We start from the raw sequence: 14,901 nt of genomic DNA, 5'->3' as shown, positions 1-14,901 counted from the left end.
TCGCACAAATACACAGCGCACCCCTCGTGTCCCGCGACCCCCGGGACGCGGAGCCGGGGCTGGCCCAGAGCACGGCGTGACACCGGCCACCTCGGGGGCTGCAGCGCGGAGGCCAAAGCGACCGGAGGGTCAAGTGTTCTGGTCGGTCGGTCGGTTGGTTGGTTCTCTGGTTTTTAAAGCATCCCTCGTTTCTCCAGTGAGGCTGAGGAGGGTTGGTTCCGAGCCCTGGGGTTCCCAGAACACCCGTGCCCCGCAGGGAATGCTCGCCCGGAGGAGCTGGCAGAGCCCATCGCCCAGCTCCCAGCCTTTCCCCTCCACCACACCTCCCTCTTCCCAGCGCCGCGCCGGGAAGCGAGGGTCTCTGCAGGGTCGTGAGGGCTCCCTGACAAGGGGCGTTTGTGTCCCGGGTCCCCACAGGTGCCTTGTGATTTGTCTTACCCCTGCGCTGCGGAGGCGGCGAAGCTCCCAGCAGCTGGGGTTTTTGACCCTGCTCTGTCCGGGGAGAGGGATCGGAGATGTTTGGTTTGTGCGGGGATGTCAGATGTGGAAGATGAAGGGTATTTGCAATAATGGCTCCAGGTTTGGATTATTGGAGTGGGGCGGGGGAAGGCTGCCCTTGGTGCTGTCCTTGATGAAAATAGTGGAAGTTTCTCTTTCCCATGGGTAAGTGCTGGTTGGGGCTGGGACATCCCCTTCCTGCCACCCTTTCGTCCCCCACGGGACCATCAGGATGTCTTCCTCTTGATCCGCCATCAAGCCAGCGGGGAATTCACCCCTGTCCTCTCCATGCCAGCCTTGGGACATCTCCTGCTCTGTAGGATGTCTGCAGCTCCCTCCCCAGCCCATCCCAGAGGGACCGGAGGAGCCAAACTCATTTTCCTCGGGGTTTTTCAGCCCAGCTGCAGTTTTCACAGGACCTATTCCCCCCCCACCCAGGCTGAAGAAGGCGGGTGGGTTTGCTGCCAGCACAGCCTGGGGGAGGAGGGCTCGAAGAGCCTCCTCCGTGTTCCTGCAGCAATGGCTTTGTCACCACCCTGCCCTGGCGCAACGAAGCGGGGACTTCGATGACGCCAGTGCTCCAAAGACCAGCATTGTTCAAAACGCCTGGCCGCGGACAATTTCACTCACAGCGCTGCTGTCGCTCACAGAAACAGGGCTTCTTGCTGCAGCTCTGGGTCATGGGCTTCCTTTCCAGCCCGTGGAGTGATCCCTGCTGCGCTCAGCTCAACACCTGTATAAATCCATGTGAGATCAGGGCCAGAAACGATGATGAGACCCGGTGGAGCATGCAAGGGGGTCAGAGCTGTGGCCGGTATTGATGCTCAGCTCGGTAACTCCTGGCTTGCCTGCTACTGAATGTCAGCACTGGTAGGTTTTGGATTTCGTTTTGCTCCTGCAGAAAGCGAGGGAAAGCTGGAAGTCACGGCTGAGCCGCCCTGCAAAGCCAGCACTTGTTCTCATGGGTCTTGCCCCTTGCAAAAAAAGCCAGCGTCCCTCGTGATGGGTGCTTGAAATGTGATTGCGTGAAGCGTGATGGGTTAAATGTTGAGGAAGGAGATCTGAGTCTCACATTGCATCTTCTCCTGCTGCCACCGTGCCCCTCAGGACCCCCTGACATCCTTTCCATTACCTCAGGGCACTGTCCCCATCTCAGGCTTCAGTGTCTCTTTGGTCCCAAGGGCAGTGGGAGCGTGCCTGGCGCTCGCCCCCATCCCCAGGCCCTCCTGCACGTGCTGGGGAAGGAGCATCTCTGCTGTTATTTTGGGTTGGCATCTCAGGCCCAGCTCAGCCCTGGCTTTTGGGCAGCTGGGGGCGAAGCAGTGGTATGGGCAATAAGGTTGCCCATCTTGGCTCATCGGTAGGATGTATTTCTATATACATACACGTGGATGCATGTGTTGTGTTAAAGCTGAAGATGGTTTCTGTATTGCCCCATTTATCCTCCCATCCCTCTTCAACAGAGGAGAAATCATTAGAAATTTAGGCCATGAAAGAGTTGCTTTTGTTTTGGCAAAGTGGAGGCTGTTGGAGATGAAGACTTGGGAATAAAGGCAGCCTGTAAGTACAGCTCCCAGGAAAAGCTGCTGCTGACTGGGAGGTGGGAATGCGAGGCAAGGAGGGTGTATAACGCCCTGTCTCCTTTGCTCCCCCCTTCACCCACTCTCCTCCTGCCCAGTCCCTTGCCCCCAGCAATTGCAGAGGTGGGGGGGGGCAGCCAGTTGACCATGGCACGCTGCCGTGCTGGGAGGGCTCACAGTGCCTAAAGGGGGTTTTTGTGAGGGCTTGGAGCTGAACTGTTGAAATCTGTGCTCAGATTCCTCCTGGTGCTGTCAGAGGCAGATCCAGCCCAATTCTGTGAGTTCCCTCCCAGTTGGCTCGCCCAGCTGCTCTGCCAGAGTCTGATACTGAGTTAGGGAGCATCTGGCTGTGATGTGCTGGGGGTCTGGGCAGGCCCTTAGCGGCTTCCAGCAGCCGGGCAAGCTTGTATCCTTCTAAAAAATGCCTGCTGTGATGCTGGGCAGGCTGTGGAGAGACCCCTCAGACGAGCTGGGCTCCTTCAGCTCATCCCATGAGAGGGTCTCACTGTCCCTGCCAAGCCTCATGCCACCGATAAACCCTGGCCCTTCACTTCCTCCCATCGGAAGTCATTAACGCCGACGAGCTTTTCTGGCTGAATAGTTCCCAGTAACTCCGTGCCGCCGCCTGACATCCAACACCGCCGCCTGCCCGTGCTCCCTGCTCCAGGAGACAGCCTTCAGCGCTCGCGCTCTCTCCTCCTCCTCCTTGCGCTGTCATCATCGTCATCTGCTCTTATCAGGATGGGAACCCCTCTGTTTTGGGGTGTGCCTGGGTGGGACCGAAGCGTTTCAGGGGCTCCCTCCATCCTGTTTGCACCCTTTGAGCAGTATGTGGTGGAAGGCTGGGCCGTGCTGCCCTGTCTCCCTCGGGGCTCCTGTATGGGACCGGGGTCAATATGCAGCAGAAAGCAAAGCTGCTTCCATCAGCATGGGCATTCAGGAATCTACGCCCACCTTGCAAACACATCAGTAAAAATACATTTTGGGTTTTTTTTCGCTTGTCTTCAGGTCTTTAAGCCTTCTGGGAAGTTGCAGGTTGAGGTTTGCGACTTTGTTCTGTCAGTGATAGTCAGAGAAGTTTCTTTCTCAGTTTCTTGTGGTTTCGGGTGTGCACGGTGCTGGTGCTTTGGGAGGGGAGCATGTTCATTCAGGATGGCCCTGGCGTATTTTGGGACCATGGGCTTTGGGGAGCGGTAGGAGCATCCTGGGACCCTCCTGGCCCGAACCATTCTCATCTGGACTTCTGCGGCCATGTGAAACTGGCCTTACTGGGTGAGCCGGTCCATGTCCTGTAGCACATTGAAGCGTCAGCCCTCGACACCGATCTTGCTCATTACCTGTGTTCACACGGCCGGGTTCACTGCTCCATGGTGGAGCTGCAGCCCCAGGAGCTGCTGTCAGGTGACGGGTACCCGCTGTGCTGGGGTTGCTGTGTCTGACCAGGAGTTTGCCGCCATGAAACCCTCCTTGTGCTCCCTCTCTCCCTTCCACAAGCGTTTCCCAGCCCCGAGGCCATTTTTTCCAATGCTATCACTCCCCCACTTGCTGCTTTCCCAGCACTGGCGTTGCCTGTGTCTCCATGCCCCTTGCCCTCACCCCTTTTGCCAGTACCTGCCGCAGAGCTCCCCGCTTCACCCCGAGGAGCTGCTGGGTTTCAGCCCCTGCCTCTGCACCACGGGCCGTGTAACTCCCACTGCAACCAGGGATGTTCCTCGGGCGCTCCTCCTCCTCCTCCTACCCCATCTCACTGCACACCCCTCGTCTCTCCCACAGGCAACCAAGCAGTTCCTGGAGGAGATCAATAAGTGGACAGGCCAGTACAATGTGTCCCCACTCTCCTGGAATGTGGCCGTCAAGTTCCTCATGGCCCGTAAGTTCGACGTCCTGCGGGCCATCGAGCTCTTCCACTCCTACCGGGTAAGCGAGCGAGGCTGGGTCTTTGTGAGAGATCTCTGGTCCCGAGGACGACCCTCCCCCTGCTTTTTTTTTCTTTTTCCCACTCCCTTAGGAGTTTTATCCAGCTGGAAAATCCTTTTTCAGCCCAGGCGAGTCACCATGGAGATCTCGCCGACCCGGATCCCCTCCCCTCCGCCAAGAGCAGTGTGTGTGCTCACAGGGTGCCCTCCTGCCCACAGAGCATCTCACCATATATAAAGGATATATATGCATATATACTTTTCCCATCTTGGTTTTGTAAAGCTGCTTCTCCCCATGCTGGGGACTGGGGTGCTGCAGCCAGCTGTGATCCTCTGCTGGAAAATGGGGCCATGGAGCAGAGGTTTCCCTTGGAGGACTGGGTGCCCCACGGTGGGGTGAGGTGTGGGGAGGGCTGGGGTGCCTGTGCCGACCGTCACACCAGCTCCCTGCCCACAGGAGACACGGCTGAAGGAAGGCATTGTGAAGCTGAAGCCGCACGAGGAGCCGCTGCGCTCGGAGCTGCTCAGCGGCAAGTTCACCATTCTGGTAGGTGGGGGCATCCCCCCCCCTCCCCCAATTACCCCAGCTCGTAACTGGGGTAACTCATCCCAGCTCTGCTCCATGCGTGTGCCCTCGGGTGTCATGGGAGCCTGATGCTGTTTCCTTCCCAGAGTGTGCGGGACCCCTCAGGAGCCTCCATCGCCCTCTTCACAGCCAAGCTGCACCACCCCAGCAAGAGTGTGCAGCATGTGGTGCTCCAGGCACTCTTCTACCTGCTGGACCGAGCAGTGGAGAGGTGAGCCTGCCTCCGCCGAGGTACTGACTCTTACCGCAGCGTGGCCGTGGGGAGCCCTTTCTCTCCCAAGGGTGAGGGGAGATGCTGCTGCTCGCTGAGGTTTTGATAAAATCCTTCCAAAAGGCTTTGCAAGGAAAAGGTGTGGTGTCTCAAATGGGAATGTGAATTCCTGAAGGTGAGATTGTGGCTGAGTCTGCCTGCCTCTGGGTGTCCCATCTCTAATTAGGGGAGAGAAGAGGTCATAGCTCCCAGTGGCTTCAAATTCCTTGTCTTCCCCTGGTTTGACCTCAAGCCAGTCATCCCTACGGAGGTGTTCAGCAGCAGAACCGAATTCCCTAAGCCCTGAGCCAGGTTCTTCACAGCCTTTCCCTGCCTGTGTCCAGGTTTCAGTTTTGCAAGGCCCCTGATTCCTGCAGGCTTCACTCAGGAAGGAGGCAGCCCCCCCACACACACTGGCGAGACATAATGTGAGCCCTGCCAAAAATATAAAGCCGGGATGTCCCGTTTATTCCTGCTGGGCTGTTCTGTTTTTGAATTTACCCGTCACAGGCGATGCAGCTGAGACAGGCTTAAGACATGAGCCAGGCTTAAATAAGGGTTGTAGGAAGAGGTGGTGAAGCAGCTGGGAAATGTGGAAGCAAGCTTTGGGTCAGTGGGTGCTTCTGGAAGGACAGAAGGGGATTTTTTGGGGGTCAACAAGCTGAAGATGAGGTTAGTGTGGGGCAGGTCTGCTCATGCAGGAGCCAAGCAGTTGGATGTTGTGAGGTTGATGTTGCTTTTTCACCTCTCAGCTTCGAAACCCAGAGGAACGGGCTGGTGTTCATCTATGACATGGCGGGCTCACAGTACACCAACTTCGAGCTGGACCTTAGCAAGAAGATCCTCAACCTGCTGAAGGTAACAGCCGGAGGTGACCCAGTGTCCGGGAACGGTGCGCAGGCCACTCGCTCACCGAGTATGTGAGGTCCTGTGGTTTTGGCATACGTGTTCCCACCAGACCGTGCTGACCGCATCTCGGCTGAGGAGCACCGGCTCCCACCCTGCAGGACCTCGGGAGGGTGTTGGGAGCCTGCCAGGCGGGACCCGGCCAGGGCTGCGGTGTCCTGTGGGTGGGAGGGGATCAGCTGTCCCCGTGCCGGATTCCTCTCGCAGCTGCTGGCAGCACTTTTGGGAAAACAGATGCAAATTATTCTTTAATCGTGCTGGCATTTCGTGCCTCCTCCCTTCTCCGGAAAAAAGAAATAACAGTAAATAATGTCCGGGGTGTGTTCTCACAAATCCTGGCTCCCAGGCTTCACCTCTCCCCCATGGAGCCAAACCCTCTGCCTATCTAATTCAAAGGAAATAATTTGTTTCCGTATCAGAGCATAAAAATAAATGCGGCCATGTGTGAGGCACGCTTCAGATGTGACGTTGCCGTTGCCACCTTTGCTGGCCGTCACCTCTGCTGGGATGCGTGTTGTTGCCCCCAGCAGAGTGCAGAGAGGGGCTGGTTCCTCCCTGATGACGTGGATCTGACCCCTCCTGCCCACAGGGTGCCTTCCCGGCTCGGCTTAAGAAGGTTTTCATCGTGGGAGCTCCCATGTGGTTTCGCGTGCCCTACTCCATCATCAGCCTGCTGCTGAAGGAGAAGCTGCGGGAGCGGGTGAGCGCTGCCCCCCCACCCCAGCATGGGACACTCGGCGGGGAGGGCTGAGGCTGTTTTCTGTTTGGGACAGGATGGTGTAAGCAGCTTGTGCCCCTCAGCCCCTTCCGCCGGAAGCTGCTGAGCCCAAATCCATGGGAAACTGAGGCTTTCTTAGCCTATTTTGTAGGGCTCAACTTGTTTCAGTATTTTCAGCAAATATCTTGAACCTCTTTTGAAATCACCTTCCATTTCTTCCTCTGTGGTGAGGCTGCCAGCAGCAGCAAACGGAGGGAATGGTAAATGATTAAAGAGAAAGGAAACATCTGCTGAGCACGCAGGAGAAATGCGCTCAGGCGCTATCTGACAAAGACAAAAATACGTAAACCAGTATCCTCATCAGCAGCAGTGCTGCTGGTAGGGCCCTTTTCCAGCCCAGTGCCTCCCTGGGCTGGACTTTACCTCTCTGCTTTTGGTAGGAGCTTGGAGCCCCTTGTAAATTTGGAGCTGGGTGCTCCCAGCACTCTGGGAGCCAGCCCCTGCCGCTCCACTGGTGTTCCCCTTGGGTGCCCTCCCGGGGCGGGCGAGGAAGGGGGAAGACCCCGATGTTATAGGGGGAAATCTCCGAGCTCCATCGGAACTGTGCCAGGCCACTGTCCCTGTCCCCAGCAAATCCTCTCCATCCTCCTTGGAGTCGCCACTGCCCCTCTTCTTCCTCCCGCAGGTGCAGATGGTGAAGATGTCGGAGCTGAAGGAGCACCTGCCCCGGGAATGCCTCCCCGAGTACCTCGGGGGGTCCCTCAAACTGGACCCTCTGAGCTGGAACTGCCGGTTCCTGCCCCAGCAGAACGGGCATCCCGACCCCCTGGATGAGCTCATCCTGGTGCCGCTGGTGGCCCCTAAAGATAATGGATCCGTCCACGTCCCTGGGCCCAAGTCCATCACCCTCCAGGAACTGCTGGATCATGTCAGCCACAAGCAGAAACGAGGCATCTACGAAGAGTACGAAGATATTCGGCGCAGGAGCCCGGCCGGCACCTTTGCCTGCTCTTTGTGAGTAAGAGGGGGAAGGAGCCAGGTGTGGGCCAGCGTGGGGGTCCCCTCCCTTTCTCCAAAAAAGCTGGTTTCCCCCCTCCCCATGCTTCTGCTGCTCAGCGGTAGCCCATCTGCCTCTTTGGGGTGCAGTGCTTTGGGTTAGCGATGGAGACCCCCGGCCTAGCGATGCTGTGAGCCCCCTTTACGGCTCCCACAGCCGCCGAGGTTCGGAGGGAACCGCGCAGGGAAAAGCGGGGACTAGGACCTGGCCGGGACTCTGCTTCCCGAGGCTTTGGCCAGGTGATGGCAGCAGAGCCCAGGCTATGGGCTCTGGAGGCTTGTGCAGAGGGAGGAATGGTGCCTTTTCCTTCCCTGCCTGGAAAACATCCCTGCTTCCCTCTACCCTGCCTCCCAGGGCACCCTACAACCAGGAGAAGAACCGGTACGGGGACGTGCCCTGCCTGGACCAAACCCGCGTCAAGCTGGCGAAGCCGTATAGCCGCCCGGAGGTGAGCCGGCCTGGCATGGAAACTCAGGCTCCCTTGTGAAGCTGACACAGCTGTCCTGGCCACAGGACTCTAGAAGGCTCACACTCTGTCTGCTTTTGTCTCCCCAGCTGACCGATTACATCAATGCAAGCTTCATGGATGGCTACAAGCAGAGGAACGCTTACATCGGGACGCAGGGTATGGCCTGAGCCCCTGAGGGGTTATTTTTCTCCTGATGTGTGTGTGGGTGTCACTTCCCTGCCCAGCACCAGGCAGCGGCCACAGTGGGGGCCATCCTGGGAGCAGGGTGCTGCCAAGCAAGCCCTCCTCCTCTCTGTGTATTTACTCCTCTCCCAGTCCCCAGCCAGAAGGGAATAGAGTTTCTCCTGGGAGAGAGTGAGTGGGTCCATCCTCCTTCAGCTCAGAAAACAAGTCATGGGCTGAAGAGATCCTCACTAGCAGCGGTGATAGCAGCCTCCTCCTCCTGCCCCTAACTCAGCCCTGGCTTTGCCCCATCTGCCCCGGGGTGAAGCAGCAGAGAGGGGAGATCGGTTCTGAGCCACAGGGATTCCGTGCTGGGACAGGGAGCAGTCGGTGACAGCTCCAGGCAGGGCTGGTGGATCCACACCAGGGTCAGTCCCCACGAGAAGGGGCTGCAGGGGCAGCTGGGCAAAGGAGCTCACCCAAATCCCTCAGGTTTTGGTCTGACATGTGGGCTGTCCCTGCAGGGCCTCTGGAAAACACCTACGGTGACTTCTGGCGCATGGTGTGGGAGCAAAATGTCCTGGTGATTGTGATGACAACCAGGTGAGTGCTCATGGTGGGGGCACAGCCCTGTTCTTCTCTGCAAAATGAGCATTTTTGCTGTTGGATGAGCAGCACTCTGCTCTCTGCAGTGACCCTGCAGCCGTGGTGCCAGCCAGAGCCCCGCAGGGCAAGGACGTCACATCAGGGGTGGATGTGGGGTCCTCAGGGGATCATGGTCGGGTGGAGTGGGACATGTGCCTGTCAGGGCAAGGAGGACATCACCAGCTTGTCCTTCTGCTCCCAGGCTGGAGGAGGGAGGCAGGAGAAAGTGCGGCCAATACTGGCCCCTGGAGAAGGATTTCCAGGTGTGCTTCGGGGCCCTGACCATCACCAACCTGGGCGTGGAGAACCTCAGCCATTACAAGAAAACCGTCCTGGAGATCCACAGCTCAGAGGTGTGTGGCCACAGCTGCCTGGTGAGGGATGGCACAGGGGTGCGGGAGGTCCTCTGTGGCCAGGGGCAGAGGAGAGTGGGGGGTCTAACCCCTCTGTTTTCCCCCAGACCAGGGAGCGGCGGCTGGTGTCCCATTTCCAGTACCTGAGCTGGCCGGACTACGGCGTCCCCTCCTCAGCGGCCACCCTCATTGACTTTCTGGGGGCTGTGAAGCAGCAGCAGAGGGTGGCGGTCAGCGCCCTGGGACCTCGCTTCAAGGGTCACCCTGGGGGACCCCCGATTGTGGTGCACTGCAGTGCCGGCATCGGCAGGACAGGTAACGGGGTAACCCCGGCAGTGGGGCACGTTTCCACCACGGCCTGGGGGCAAGCTGGTGGTTCTGGGGTGCATGTGCCCAGGGCTCCCCGCAGCCATTGGCCTCCATCGCAGCCTCCGCTTCTGCCACTGTGGGAGGTTTTACGGGGGTGCTGAGGGGCTGCCCCATTCTGGTTCTCTGAAGGGTCTTGGGGGCCGACGCCATCCCTGTCGTTGTCCCCAGGTACCTTCTGCGCGCTGGACATCTGCCTGTCGCAGCTGCAGGATGTGGGCACGCTCAACATCTCCCAGACGGTGCTGCGCATGCGGACCCAGCGCGCCTTCAGCATCCAGACCCCCGAGCAGTATTACTTCTGTTACACCGCCGTCCTTGAGCACGCCCAGCGCGAGGGCCTGCTGCTCGCCAACCACAGCCGGGCCAGCCAGGAGAAGGGCTCACCGGGACACTGAGACCTGCCGCCTCCCCGCAGAAACCCCTTCCCAGCCCACCGGGGCTGCCGGAGCCGCCTCCATGCCCGCTGGGACTCGGCGCTCAGCACTGCTGTCGAACTGTGCCTTATTCACACCAACCGTGGCTGCCGCTCGCCTGGCGGCGGAGGACGGCGCAGGAAGAGGCTCTCACTCCTCTCCGCGGTATTTCTGTCGAGGGGGTGGGTTGGTTGGGGGAGGTGGTTTTTCTTCTTGTTGTGGTTGGATTTTTTTTAATTAATATTTTTTTTGTTGGGACCATCTAAAATGTATCTAGAGAGGGGCTCTGCAGAGCCCTAGGAAATGTATTTCCAGTCATGCCCTGGGGTTTAGGAAGAGGCGCCTACTTCAGTCTTACCTGCCACTAAGTATGTGTGTCTGTATGTATGTGTGTATATAATATATCCCTGCTGTGCCCACCCCTGGCTATTATATATATACATATATACAAGCACCCGTTGAGCAGCTCCTGCGGTCCCCACAGTCCTGCTGTCTCACTGCTGTGATCCCTGGAGCGTTGAGTTTGGTCCTGGCTCTGTCTTGTTTTCCCACCCCCAACCCCCGGCTCCTTTTTCCCTTTCCTGCCCCTCCTGCTCCTCGCAGGCAGCACTGGACCTGGTTCCTGCTCTGGGGGTGCTCAGCAGCATCCTCCTCCCTCCTTTTCCTTGTCTCATATTCCCCATCCTCATCTCCTGCCGGGAAACGGCAGCTCTGCTCCCGGGAGGAGGATGTAGAGGATTTTGCCCGCGGGTCGGCCGAGGGGTAAGGAGCTCACGGTGTCCCCCGCCCCTAGGGGTGCAGCCGCCGGAGTCACTAGGTACGAGGGGATGGGGACACGGAGGGGACCGACCGGCTCTCCAGGTTGCCCGGCTTTTCCAAGCCGGCAGTGGGAATCCGCGGGCCCAGCCCTGCGGTGAGTCACGGGCTGGAAAAGCGCTGAGCAAAAAACGCCAAAACGCTGGAGAGGCCATGAGCTGACCTGACCTCCGGGGCAGCAGCACCTGCCCAGGGCACTGGGACTGGCAGCGCCTGCGCCTCAGTAACTTTATACTGTAATAAGCTCTTTGAATGTGTATATTCTTATTTTTTTATAATCTTGGGGGGTTGGGGTTTTTGGTTTGGGTTTTGTTTTGGTTTGGTTTTTTGTATTTAACATTAACTTGATCCAAGCCAGAGCCAGAAGTATTTGTAAATGTTCCTATTTTGCTCTCGTTCAGAGAAACATTTTCGTTGTTACTTTTTGGGTTTTGTTTTGTTTTTATTTGTACCGACATATAAATACACTACCAGTGACCGGTCCTCTCAGCTCTCATGCTGCAGTTGGTCAGGGGCAGGAGAGGAGAGGGAGGGAGTTTAGGGCTTTGCACACCCCGCAGTCCTCAAAAGTGAGCTGGCCTCATCCCTGGAGACACGCTGCGCTGCCGTGGCCCCCTAGCACTGGGGAGGGCACAGGGCTGCATTCAGGGCCGTGCCAGGGAGCAGGGGGCTGGGGGGGTCAGGGCAGCTGCCCTCAGAGCCCAGCAGCCCACTCCTGACCCGGGTGAGGCGCCGTGAGAGGGAGCCAAGCTGCAGACAGCTTCCTTGGGTGGGCAGGACACAGGATGCCGGCAGGAGGGAAGGCAGCGAGGTGTGGACAAGCTGCCCCACTCTGAGCTCCTGCCTCTTTTCCCAGGGCCTGGCTGAGCCCCAGAGCATCAATCTGCTTTAAGCACCGGGTATTTGGGAGTCTCTTTCTTTGCATAGACCTTTTCTCCAGCTGTCACCTCCCTCCTTTATCTATTTTGATGAATAATTATTGAGGAAGTGCCCAGGGTGTGTTGGCCACCCTGATGAGCAGCCCAGGAAACCAAACCTGTATCTGCAAGGACCCCCCGGCCAGGGCTGGAGGGGCAGCGCCATGCCCTGGATGGGGAGGCGGGACAGGCAGGGCTGGCTGGGGGATCTGCGTGCTGCTGCCTGCACCACATAAGGCACAGTGATTTGGGGGGGCTGGTAGGGTTTGCCTCTAATGCAGATGCTGTCAACAGCGAAAGGCTGGGCGGCAGCTGATCTGAACATGGCGTACCTGATCCTGTTGCTGCTACCTGTAACGCTCAAGGGGTGGAAGCGGAGATTAAAGGAACGGGGTTGTTGGCCGCCTCTGGTGTTATTTCCTCAGCACCTACAGCTGTGGTTTGGGGAGCGTATGCCGTCTTCCTGCGATTGGGAGCATTCTGCAATAAACGCTGTAAAACGATGAATGAGAGCAGCGTGGGGAAAGGCCTTTTGCTGCGGGATTTGGGGGTAAGGGCAGTGTTTCTGCCGCACCTGCTCTGAGCAGGCGTGTAGGGCAGAAAAACGTGCAGGCACGGCTTGGGGGAACACGGCTGGGCTTCCTGTGGGCTTTACAGCCAGCCCCGGTGCCTTCGGGTGCAAGTGATGCCAGTCCTAGAGCTGCAGCCACAGTTTGAGGCTTCGGGGCGAAGACAGAAAAGAGGCAGTTGGTGTGAATCAAGCCCTAGAGCAAGCGGGAGAGCATGTGCCCCAGAGCAGAGCAGCCGGCCACAGTGAGGCTCCCGGGTGAGAGGAAACACCGGCGAGTGGGGAGAGCAGCACCTGTGTTTGCTCAGCTGGAGTTTGAAAAAGCCAAGCAGGCCAGTGTCTTTCTGGGACTGGCAGCGATGGAAGCTTTCCCTGGTGCTTGAGATGTGGGCAGGCTTGTCTGGGCCAAACACATGGGCTGGATGGCTGGAAAAGAACAGGAGGCAGCAGGGCATCCTTTTTCAAGGGATGCGTGCCCCGAAACCCACGGCTGTGTGAGAATGGGCATTCTGAGCGTCCTCGGAGCTCTGCGTGTCCTGTCTGGGGAGTGCTTCTGTTTCAGCTGGAGTGTCCCATTCTTCTAGGTACCATTTTCTGTCCCTCTGTGCTCCTCAAGCAGCATCAGCCCACACAGTTGGACCTGCAGAGTGGCTCCCCTGGCTCATACTGGCTTCCAGCTTCCCTCCCGGCGCCCGCTGCAGGGTGGCTCCAGCATCTGAGGGAGCCCCTTGTCCTCAGGGAGGAAGGAGCCCGGGATCCTCCTTCCTCACTGCCAAACACATTCTTCACCCCAGCTGGGGTCTCTTGTTGGCACACCTGCAGAAAAGGGGGCTTTTGGCTTGTTTTTGCCTGTGTTGTGGGCCCTGGCTCAGTGGGGTTTTCAGCGAGGTGTCAGGTCCGGACCCAAAAGCTGCAGGTGGTGGCAAGGGTCCGGTGTGGCCCTATGGGTGTGCCTGGCCCCTGTTTCCCTCCCACAGGCTGCAAAATCCCAACCGAGCCTTTGCTGTGGGTGCAGGGAAAAGCAGTCACACCTTCAGCTTAATTCCATACGATGTGGGCACAGAGAACTGAAACATTTCTGAGGAGACCCAGGTCCTGGTCTGTCAGTGTCTCATCAGGAATACCAGGCAGTGTGGTGCTGGAGGGTGTTTAATCAAAAGGCACTTCAGGCTGACGTTAATATTTATTTCTTTTTATGCTTAGTTTTTCTTTTTTGACTTTTAAAACGTTTTCCTTTTCAACTCTTTTGATGAGATCAGCCCATCAGTGGTTTTGGACTTTAAACTTGAGGTTTGAGGATTTTTAACCAGTCTGGTGGCCTTCGACAGACAAATAACAGCAGAAGACGGGGCAGAGGATTTATTTGGTTGCCTCCAGACTTCAGGCTCACAGTTGGTAAGCAGGGAGAAAACTGGGAACCACTTGGATATGCTGCTGTCGTAGACCTCGGCATCTCCCTTCAAGGAGGGACGAAGATCCCATCTGTGCCGGAGGCGGAGAAAAAGGTTGTAAGCATTTTCCATGGGAAAACAACCCAAACACTCTCCCACCCTATTTCCAGGGCTGCATTTCTTGTCAAAGCCAGTGTTTTCAGCCCTCTTGCACAACACAACACAACACAAGGTTTTGTTCCATCCACTCCTCCCTGAGCCAGCGGGTCCTGCTCAGCAACAGAAATACAGATTTCTATGGAAATGGACACTTCACAGAGAGCCAAGTGTTACTGGAAAGTAAAACTTTGTGTTGTTTGGAGAACAGTGGAAGGAATGGGTCACTGAGTGCAGGCAGCAGCTTTGCCTTGCCCTGCCTGCAGCATCTCTCCTTCCCCGGAGTGCCCCAGGGATGGGGATCAATCACCACCAGCAAAAGTCACAGCCGGGACATCCTGAACCGGAACAAGCCCATGAATGAAACCCAAAGTGCTGGTCGAGGCTGGAGACGGGCTTTAAAGCCATTGCAGGGAAACTCCAAGGGGGAGATGCCATCTCTGTGCCTACCTGTCTCATTTGGCATTCTGGGTTTCTTGGCTGCATGCAGCCGCCTCGATAATTACGAATACTTTAGAGTGCTTGTAATTTGCCCAGCACGGGTTGAGCCCTGGGAGTTTGCAAACAGCCTGGCTCCAGAGCGCTTCATTTCTCAGCCCTCACGCTTCCTTGCCACCAGGTTCCTAGGCTCAGGCTCCATCCTCAGCAGCCTGTGCAGGTTGAAAAACCCCTGGCCAGAGACCTTTCAGCAGTTAAACCGAGCTGCAGCTGCCTGCCAATGAGGCAAGAGCCGTCCTCCTCCGCTGTGTCCTGGCCTCCTGGCAGTACCCGGGGTCCACCTGCTCCCGGCGCTTAGAACTGAGAACAGGAAAAGCTGCTGGAAAGGAAAAAAAGAAAACAGAAGATGTTTAGACCTTGTTTGAGTGAAGATGCTTGAAATACGTATTTTAAAAGAAGTTTAGAGCACGTGCGTTTTTATTTTTTGCCCTCCCGACCGCTCTGGATGACCAGATGAGCAGCAGGCCTGGTGACAACTAATCCGAGGCCAGGCCTGGCGTCTCTGGTCTCGATTTCAGGCAGGCAGAGGGGTTGTGCCTGTACTAGAGGAGCAGCCAGTAACTCTCTCCACAACTTTGTAAACGCTGGGAGGAAAAAAAAAAAAAATTTAAAAAAAAATTAAAAAAAAAAAAC

At 57.3% G+C, this 14,901-nt stretch overlaps 1 protein-coding gene and 1 long non-coding RNA gene across 4 annotated transcripts in view; one reads left to right on the top strand and one right to left on the bottom strand.

Moving 5' to 3' along the window:
• PTPN9 (protein tyrosine phosphatase, non-receptor type 9) overlaps positions 1-12,052 on the top strand; it is a 13,726-nt gene extending 1,674 nt beyond the window's left edge. The window contains exons 1-13 of one of the 3 annotated variants that reach the window (XM_026856350.1): positions 528-1,368; positions 3,852-3,995; positions 4,452-4,541; positions 4,667-4,791; positions 5,583-5,688; positions 6,326-6,436; positions 7,140-7,468; positions 7,866-7,959; positions 8,067-8,136; positions 8,667-8,745; positions 8,990-9,140; positions 9,248-9,455; positions 9,678-12,052. In XM_026856350.1, the coding sequence (XP_026712151.1) occupies positions 1,357-1,368; positions 3,852-3,995; positions 4,452-4,541; positions 4,667-4,791; positions 5,583-5,688; positions 6,326-6,436; positions 7,140-7,468; positions 7,866-7,959; positions 8,067-8,136; positions 8,667-8,745; positions 8,990-9,140; positions 9,248-9,455; positions 9,678-9,904 (1,746 nt within the window). In that variant the 5' untranslated portion in view covers positions 528-1,356 and the 3' untranslated portion in view covers positions 9,905-12,052. Of the gene's footprint in view, positions 1-527; positions 1,369-1,818; positions 3,996-4,451; positions 4,542-4,666; positions 4,792-5,582; positions 5,689-6,325; positions 6,437-7,139; positions 7,469-7,865; positions 7,960-8,066; positions 8,137-8,666; positions 8,746-8,989; positions 9,141-9,247; positions 9,456-9,677 lie in introns of those variants that run through there. The other 2 variants (XM_026856351.1, XM_026856349.1) reach the window with 2 other exon arrangements.
• On the bottom strand, positions 11,026-14,544 carry LOC113484154. The gene is made up of 2 exons (XR_003399165.1): positions 14,453-14,544; positions 11,026-13,705 (listed from the first exon to the last, which is right to left on the bottom strand). It is a non-coding gene; the product is annotated as an uncharacterized LOC113484154 (long non-coding RNA).
• Between the last annotated feature and the right edge of the window lie 357 nt (positions 14,545-14,901).

This window comes from Athene cunicularia, assembly GCF_003259725.1.
Source record: "Athene cunicularia isolate RWA chromosome 10 unlocalized genomic scaffold, athCun1 chr10_part1, whole genome shotgun sequence".
Classification (NCBI taxonomy): Eukaryota; Metazoa; Chordata; class Aves; order Strigiformes; family Strigidae; genus Athene; species Athene cunicularia.
Note: the sequence above shows the minus strand (reverse complement) of the source record. Positions and strands in the feature narration are given on the sequence as shown.